This window comes from Melitaea cinxia, chromosome 21, assembly GCF_905220565.1.
Source record: "Melitaea cinxia chromosome 21, ilMelCinx1.1, whole genome shotgun sequence".
Lineage (NCBI taxonomy): Eukaryota > Metazoa > Arthropoda > Insecta > Lepidoptera > Nymphalidae > Melitaea > Melitaea cinxia.
The window spans coordinates 13,640,868-13,650,663 of NC_059414.1; the positions used below are offsets into that span (position 1 = coordinate 13,640,868).

General features: G+C 33.4%; 1 protein-coding gene across 2 annotated transcripts; it reads right to left on the reverse strand.

The window, feature by feature from the left end:
- Positions 1 to 764: 764 nt before the first annotated feature.
- Positions 765 to 8,566, reverse strand: LOC123663877 (gamma-taxilin). 2 transcript variants are annotated; one of them, XM_045598524.1, is made up of 8 exons: positions 8,317 to 8,566; positions 7,414 to 7,749; positions 5,258 to 5,455; positions 4,206 to 4,490; positions 3,641 to 3,814; positions 2,113 to 2,226; positions 1,269 to 1,719; positions 765 to 1,142 (listed from the first exon to the last, which is right to left on the reverse strand). In XM_045598524.1, the coding sequence occupies exons 1-8, from the start codon at positions 8,383 to 8,385 to the stop codon at positions 844 to 846; spliced, it is 1,926 nt and encodes a 641-aa protein (XP_045454480.1). In that variant the 5' UTR covers positions 8,386 to 8,566; the 3' UTR covers positions 765 to 843. The 2 variants fall into 2 exon arrangements, with proteins under 2 accessions (XP_045454480.1, XP_045454479.1); XM_045598523.1 differs by having other exon boundaries at positions 765 to 1,719.
- Between the last annotated feature and the right edge of the window lie 1,230 nt (positions 8,567 to 9,796).

Sequence of the window (9,796 nt, forward strand, 5' to 3'; positions counted from 1 at the left end):
AGAAACTTCATTTAAACCTCCATAGTAACAAAATCACACGAAAAGCAACCAGTCATGATAATACTATAGAAAAAAACATACAAAACATTTTATATTCGACATATTTCGTCGATTATTTGAACCTATAAAAAGACGTAGAAAAGTTACTAGGCCTTTACATAACTAGTTTTTATTACTTAAATCGTAATACGAAATTATTGGAACAGAAAACGAAAATTAGCACCATCTATATTTGGATATTTAATAAATTAATTTGTTAACCTTTTGAAGTCTTAAAAGTCGGTAAAATTATACAAATTATTACAAAAATGACACTTTTCATTATACGAAATTATGTGAAGTTAGTTGAAAAATATTAACATCAAATTAAAATTTTGCATTTTGGTTAAGTACTAATACAAAGTGATAGGAATTTTATTTTCGTGATACAAAAAAACTTTTTTTTTGCATCAATAATCTGTAATATTCCACTGTTGGGCATAGTAGGCCTCCTGCGGTTGGCGGATATGTTCTCTACTACGAGTAGCGATCACTACCAGGTGTATATAACGACCGGGACAGATAGCTCAACGTGCTCTCCGAGGCACGGAGGAAAGACCCACAAAGACAGACATCCAAACCGGAAATATTTGTATAAACGCAACTATCCACTCCGAGCGGGAATCGAACCCGCGACCGCCGGTGTAAAATGCACCGCCGATACGACACACACACACGTACCATTACGCCAGAGCTGTTGTCTTATTTTAAATAAAAAACTTAAATATTTCGCATTACGATTTAATAATAGACACACATTAAAATAACGTCACAAAGTCCTATTTACAAAGAATCATTTGCTTTTTAAGATTCTGTACTAACTGGTGTTTCAATCAATTTATCCTTTCCATCTAATGATTCATTAATTACTGCCTTCGGTTCATCTTCACTAGTAACTTCATTTTCATTTTCATTCAAAACAACTTCAGTTTTGACGTCATTCTTAATGGAAATCACTTCACTTTTAATTTTATTCCCATTTGATGCCTCACTTCGAACTTCATTTCCGTTTGAAGTAACTTTACTTTGTACTTCATTTTTATTTAAAGTAACTTCACTTCTAGATTCATTTTCAATTAAAGTAATTTCGCTTTGAACTTCATCTTCAGCAACTTCACTTTTGACATCATTTTCAATGGAAATCGTTTCACTTTTAACTTCATTTCCGTTTGATGTAACTTCCCTTTGTACTTCATTTTCATTTGAAGTAACTTCACTTTTAACTTCACTTTCAATTAAAGCAACTTCATTTGGTTTTGCATTATCAACTACATCCTCTATTAATACTGCTTTGTCTGTTTCAACGTTATCTTCATTGACTATTTCCAAATCACAAATATTGATATTTGCCATATTAATAGCTTGAATGAGACTTTCCATTGTTTTTGTATCTATCTTTTCATCTGAAGTTCCATCTTGTTTAATATCTACTTCAGTAACTTCTCTACTTTCAACTTCCTTTGGAGTTTCACTAGTATTTACTTCTGTTTCTTTAACTGCTGTTTCTTGTGCTTTTTGTGCTTGTTTCTCTTTATTCTTTTTCGATTTTGATTTTTTCGGTTTCTCGGGTTTCGGTGATTCCTCTTTGTTGTTATTCTTGTTTGTGAGGACGTCTAACTGTGTCTGCAAGTGCGCTAGACTCTGTCTTAGTTGTGCGCAGTTAGCGGCCATTGCGTCAACCTGGTTAAAAGAAAAAAATAAAAAAACAAATATTTTAGTAAATATTTGAAATTTATTCAAATTTAAGTCACTGTGATCTTGGGCTACCCTACTCATCATAGGAACAAAACACAACTAGGGAGCAGTATTTTTGGCCCTGATCTCCTGTAAGGTCGAGGTGCTTGCCCTTACCTCCTATACTTGACTTTACAGGAAACCACAGCTAAATAATACTGTTTGCAAGCACTGTTGCGTTCCTGTTAGTGAGTAAAATGACCAAAGCTCCTGGAAATTGGAGATACAGCAACGCACTTGCGATGCTTCTGGTGTTGCAGACATCTATAAGCCACGGTAGTCGCTTACCATCAAGTGAGCTGTTCGCTTGTTTACCGAACTACTTGTATTAAAATTTACCTTAGCATCACTAGCAGGTGAGGGCGCTGGAAGTGGCATCGGAACGGGAGCAGGCAGCGGGGGCCGCTCTATGTTGTGTTCCTTTAGAGTGTTGAGGAGTGCCGTGCGCTCGGCCTGTGGAACAACAATGTCATATTGTTAATTATATTGTTGCAGTAAAACTTCTTTACGCACGATGCGTTACGAAAACTGTGATTGGGCGAGGCGAACGGAACAAGAGAAAAAGGTGCGAACACAAATTTTCTTTCTCTCTTCCTCTCATAGACAGTTAGTTACGTTTCGTATATCTAAGACTCAGTGCAGGCCTACTGTGCAGAAGTTTTATTTCAGTTGTGCGCTCTAAAGCACACAGACAAATGCAGTGTAAAATATAATAATATTATTGTACATTATTGTACACCAATAACTGTGTTTGCAGGCAAACGAAGAAAAACCGACTTCAATTATATCGACAAGAGTAATACAACGTAGGTAGACGAAAAAGTAGTCAAGTAAATACGCATTATCAAACATTACTCCAAAAGTTGTAATCAGATCTCGATGAAATTTAAATGTGACCACATGATAAACATCGGCTTTCGATTAAATTAAAAATCATCAAAATCGGTACACCCAGTAAAAAGTTATGTGGATTTTTGAGTTTCCCTCGATTTCTCTGGGATCTCATCATCAAATCCTGGTTTCCTTATCATGGTACCAAACTAGGGATATCTTCTTTCCAACAAAAAAAGAATTATTAAAATCGGTTCATAAACGACGGAGTTATCCCCGAACATACATAAAAAAATATATATACGGTAGAATTGAGTAACCTCCTCCTTTTTTTTTGAAGTCGGTTAAAAAGGCGGCCTTATTGCTAAGGAGCTATCTGTTCCAGGCAAGCTTAGTGTAGAGAAAATGATATATTAATGGTGTAGGTGCAATTTTAAGATACATAAAAATATAAAAAATCAACAAATATAGGTAACTAGTTGTACCCTGTGCACGTTGCTACGCTTTTATTGTATTTTTGTCGTACCAACTAAGAAACCTTTATGGGCACATGCACAACACTTTGCTGAAGATCATGACATGATCAAATGCATAGTTTATGATTCTATGAAGGACATACAGACAAACATTCATTTTTATATATATAGATATACTACATATATATCAAAGATCGCCACGTGAAGTAGCAAGACAATAAGTTTTAAAATATTAAAACCTTTTTTCACATATAACTTAGTAAAAATTTATTAAGATAGGGCACAGAAGGAAATATCTTGCTTAAAATCTGGAATAGTCCAACTACGGGAGTACCACGACCTAACAAAAGATCACGGCTAAATAATACCGTTTCCCAGCAGTATTGTGTTCCTGTAGTGAGTAAGGTGACCAGTGGGGGTTGGGGGTACCCATCTGCTTGCGATGCTTCTGATGTCGCAGACATCTGTAAGCTGCGGTAATTGTTTACCATCAGGTGAGCTTTACGCTTGTTTGCTAGCGTAGTGTGTGCTTTGTAAAAACTTTTTATATATATGTGTACCTGCAATGTTCTACACAGACTCTGCATTTGTAACAGATGTTTGTTAGACGCGGCCGCTCTCTCTTCACTAGCTTGTCGTTCCCCACACATATCCAACAGAGCGGTCTGTGAGGTTTCCCAACGTTTCTTCCATGATAACGACTCCTTTTCTAGCTTTTGAATTTTCTTCGACATCTGTAAAAATTGTTAAACATAACTGATTCATTATATGTATGCGATAATAACAAATTTTTTATCTTTGACTATTTTATACGCTTAATTACTTTTTTCATTTTCAGTCCATCAAAAAATATATATACTAACTAGCTGACCCCGCACACATTGTTTTGTCATATATATTATTTCTAGAAAATAGTTTAAGAAAAATACTTTATGACAGATTCTCAGACGTACGTTCGGAGCACTTTGGTCCTAACACTATAAATATGTTTCTATATTTTTTAACAAATACTTTTCCTCACAGATAATAATTAAAATTACCTCAATGAAATACAAAGGATAAACTTATTATTTTGAAGAAAATTTGCTATATTATTAAAACTAACACTTGATAAAAAATACTAACATTTTCCATTTGCTCCTTAAACCCACGAAACAGCTGCTTACTCTTAACCAGAACATTCTGGAACTCATTATACTTTTCCATATAAACCGCTAACTGCTCCCTCAAGGACCCCTCCGTACTCTGGTGTTCCATTATCTTAGCTCGGTACTGTGCCAACGTCACCTTCAGTTGCTCCATCTCGGCTAAGATCCTCTCCTTTTCTGCTTGATACTCTAATGAAGCCTTTTGGAGCTTTGCGTCTGATAATTGAGATTCTAACGCCATTTGTTTTGCCATTTTGTCTACCTGTAGTAAGAAAAAAATAAGTAGCACATTCAGCCTTTAAAATCCCACTGATGCCGATTGGTGTACTCTATTATGAGAAACGATCGCTATCAGGTATTTATGATAATAACCAGGACCGACGGCTTGACGTGCTCACCAAGACACGGTGGGGAGACAGAGGACAAAGGACAGATATCCAAACCGGGAAGAAATATTTTGTACAAATACAAATATCCACCCTGAACGGGAATCGAACCCGTAAACTGTCAGTGTTTTAAGCGACTACTCGCACAAATAAATATTAACAAACATAATTGTGTTTGCTATAAATAATAATAAATTATATAGACTAATACAATGTAAGTATACAAAAAAATTGTTAATTAAATGCGCGTTATCATAGATATCAATAATACTCAAAAAGTAGTCATCAGATCTCTACCAAATTGAAATGGAACTACAGGACAGGTATCAGCTTTCGATTAAAACAAGAACCATCAAAATCAGTATACCGAGTAAAAAGTTATACAGTATAATACAACGTAGGTCGACGAAAAAATAGTCAAGTTAATACGCATTATTAGATATAACTCGAAAAGTACTCGTCAGATTTCAATTAAATTTAAATGAGACCACGTGACATGCACCATCATTCCATTAAAAGAAAAATCATTAAAATCGGTCCGCGCAGTCAAAAGTTCTGAGGCACATTTAAAGAAAAAAAAAAAAAAACAATCGAATTGAGAACCTCCTCTTTTTTTGGAAGTCGGTTAAAAAAATACACTAACCTGCTGTTCCCTTAGTTGATACTGCTGAACGACACTCTTGAACTTCTCCGTCATACTAATGTTGTCATCCCTCAACTTGGCGTTCTTCTCGTTGTTTTGTTGCAACAGCGTTGTTATTTCTGAGAGAGTATTTTGAAACTTGGCTTGAGTTTCCTTCCGCCTCTCTTCTTCTTCACGTATTTTTAGAAGAGATTCTTCCTATAAAGTTTAATAAGTTTGGAATTATCAAAATCGAACATCTGGGGTCGAAATCTAAGACTGTATTATTGTATGTAATAATAAGAAGTGTGACAGCTTCGACATGCGAGTGGAGTTTACTCCTTTAAAAAACATCCCACTGCTGGGCATAGGCCTCTCTCCCCATGTAGGAGAGCTCCACCATGCTGCTTTAAAGCAAGTCAGCGGATATACTCCATATTATGAGTAAAGATCGCTATGAGGTGTACATGATAACAACTGAGACCGACAGATTACGTGCTCTCTGAGGCACGGTAGGAAGACCCACAAGGACTGCAGAAACACCCAGACCATGGCAAACATTTTTATGGCCAATAAAAATGTTTGTCAAGTTCAGGGATTGAACCCGCAACCGCCAATAAAATTAATCAAATTATAATTAATTAAAATAATTAAAACTCTAAAATGAAAACAAATTGACGCTTGCTATTTATATCAATACAGTAAACGCTGCTATTGTGACTGTATCTTGCAACAGCCAAAAGCGCTGCGAAGCACAACTCTCAGTGTCATTGCTGTTTCACTGTTTTATACAATTTCACTCCTATATTTTTTTCATATGAAATGCCTCACATTGTTATGAAGTAAACTCTAATAGTTTTTTAGGCCCTTGTATTCAATTCATCTATTAAGAGGAAAGGGTACCTGAGAGACTATAGGTATTTGAATAAAATGTTCCTGTCTCGCTGTATGCCGCCGCCGCGCCCTGAGCCAAGAAAGGGACAACTGCAGCTCAGACCGTTTTAGATAGATAACTACCAAAATACCTTGACCAAAATAGCATTTCATAGTTAACTATTTCTTTCCCAAAACATGCCAATTATTATTTTTTATGTAACTAAAAAGGTTTGCTGGTTTTTTGTAAACATGCGGACTTTTTTTGAATGAATGTTTGATAATGTATAAAAAATTTGGTAATATTTCTAGTTTTTGAAGACTCCTACAATGATAATAAGAATATGAAAAAAAGTGTGTCCGTACAAAGTACACATGTCAGAGGTAAAACTTTTTTGCAAACTAATTTTTAAGTCTCATTTCTCATATACAAATTAAAGCTTTAGATTTCTGTTTCAACGCCATCGACAATAACGTTGCCTGAAATGGCAATGTTATCCGTAAAATTTTTACCTTTATGTACCTAAAGAAGTTTCACTTAAAAAAAACCAAGACATAGGAGCATGGTTATGGCAGTTAAAGGTTTTATGTTACAAAAATATTTGATATTGGTTATTATCCAGGGAGGAAACAGTCGAATATGTTTGTATGGAGAAAGAGCCGGTATCCTTTCCTCTTAAAAGATGACATTTAAAGTAAAATGAAAAACATAATTTTTATCATTTGTTTGAGTACATAGTATTAAAAAAAATCTGTTACCACAAACTCCTGTTTGTCTGTCATTTTATCTTTCAAAATAGTTTATTTATAAATAGTAAGTAAATAAAGTTAAAAATCAAAACTTTACATCAAACATTGCAATTATCTGATCATTGATACGAATCATCATCATTTCAACCTATTGCAGTCCACTGCTGGACATGGGCCTCGACAAGTTCAGGCCAAAAATGGCATGAATGTTATTTCATATCAATTATAGAAAATTCAAATCTGATATCAGGTAATTTGGTTACAACAGTGCAGGGCCTGTTCATGGGCTATGGTTAGTTTGCTCTGCAAATAAGTAACAAATTGACTATAACAGTAGGAAACACAGATAAAATAAACCATTAGGACCTACTTCTCTTCAATTAAGAAACAACAAGGTTTATATATTATTAGACAGAAATATCCCATAAATATAATGGAACTCTATGGTAAGAAATGAAAAAAAAATCTTTTATCTGTCGGCTACCGTCATCCATCAAATAACAACCCACAATTGGTGAAACAGTTTTACAAAAATATTAAAGACAACCACATACCTTAATAGCCTTATTCTGTTTCTGCAATTCTCGACACAAATTTTCTAACTTCGATTTAACTAATATTGTCTTATTGTATTCATGTTGCATTTGTTCTTTCTCTTTCGAAAGCAAAACATATCTTTTGTCAGATTGTTTAATGTAGAACTGTAGCTTTTTATTGTCTTCGGTCGCTTGAACGTATTTCTTACAAACTAGTGATAATTTTTCATCGAGTGTCGGAACCGAGTTGAGAGATTTCATAAATTGTTCGACATTTTTGTCGTCTTTTTTAGTGCGATTATCCTTTTTTGATTTCTTTGGTGGATCTTGTGGTGGAGGTGTTGGAGTTTTTTCCTGTAATTATGTATAGTTGAGAGGCTTATTAAAATGTACCCATAGGTGTATATATCATTTACTAGTCATATTTACTTAAAAATCATGCAATGATAAAAAAATATCAGTTAGGTGATTATTTTTGTATTTCTTTTGTTTAGAAAAACGTGCAGCTACATGAAATATTAGAAAAAAAATATATTTTGTAAATAGCTCAGATGTTTACAACTCCATAGCAACGTTAAATCGTCAAAATCTCAAGTTTTAAATCATTTGTTATTAAATCGATTACGGCATCAGGTTATCTTTAACCATATAAGAATAAAACGTGCTTCAGAACGAAAATATCGTAAACATTTTGAATTTGGCACAAAGCCAGAACCTTAACAGGTTAATTTCCCTATTTTACACGAATTTATCAACTCGATATGTTCTAACTAAGGTTTTTACGCATACCATCTGCATATCAAGCCTTATAAAATTGATTCTACGTCTTAAATATTCGTACTTTAGTTAAAATTTTGAAAATAAGCCGTCACCTGATATTGTTTTATTTCTATTAATAAACTGTCGTGGATTTATACTTACTTCTGTATTACTTTCGGCCAGTGCATTCTCTAAACTTTCTTTTACTACTTCCTCTTGAGAAGCTTCCATTATCAAAAAAAATTCTTAAGAATTTCTTATTTCAGCTAGCTAAACAAAACTAAAATATGAATATCAAATGCCAATGTAGTATATTCTCAATTCTTGTAACTACTAGTGCGGTTCTATAGTCTCGCAACTCTCGCAGTCTATGTCTATGGTAGTGCCGTGTCAAAAGATGAGTCTAAAAATAGGGTAAGCTGTAGTTGCCAATTAGATATCGATATTAGCTTATGTTTTGCAACAAGTGGCAACATCATATTACTCAGTCAGTGCAGTTCTACTTATGAGAATTCATTATAATCCAACAACGTACTATATATATATATATATATATATATATATATATATATTCTTTATTGCATTAAGTAATTTTACAATAGTCATTATAATAAAGGAGGTTGGCAAGGGCGAACGTATCTCTAAAAGAGATCTCTTCCAGTCATCCCATTATATTGATTTTGACGTAATAACGTCTTATAAATCGATGAACACCGGCTGCACTTACAAAAAAGTGTCACAGTCCGCCTGAGCCTGAGTGTACAAGCGAGAGCGCGGAACAAGCGATAGAGAGGCACGATCGGCCCAAGCGTTGACTTGTTGCACATTTATCTCTCTTCACGCGTGACATCAGAGCTAGCAGTTCAAAATAATTCAGTGATATTAATACATTTCAATTCAATAAATGTATGCAATATTTCATCAATGTTTTTATATGACGCTATCACGTAAAACTATCGTCCATAAACCAGCTTTACAACTATTTTTTTTAAGACGACCTTTTATTTATACCGTTAGACGACGCATTTGCAATTACTATGATAGTCGCTACTATGGCTATAAGCACATCACTAAGGTTTTCTTTATTTAAGTTTTTTTTTGTTTGTATTGTATAAAGAGTGTATAAATATATTTATATACCTAAATAATTATACATTTATGTGTAATTATTTATTCTAGTTGGACTATAATATATTTATGTGACATATGTATATTTTAATAACACAATTTCAAACGATAAACGTAAACTACTAAAATCTAGTTTTTGCGGAATTTAATTTCAATGTTGCTCATTCAAACTTATATTCTACTAAAAAGAAAGATTTTTTTTAATGTAGATCAATAATTTTTTACTTTACTAAAATAACCTTGATGAAATATATTTTATCAAGGTAATTTTAAACATTTTTAAATATCATATCAAAACTTGACTTCAAATTTGATATTCAAAAATGTTTAGAATTCCTAATGTGAGGGTAACACAAAAATAAAATCGTAGATAAGGTAATTTTATATAAATTCAAGATAATGCTAATAGCATAATGTTATTCACTATAAATTGTGAATTTGAATTCGAATTTAAATATTTTTGTATTTTCGAAATAATAACTTGTTAGAACTACTTAATACTTTGATAAGAAAG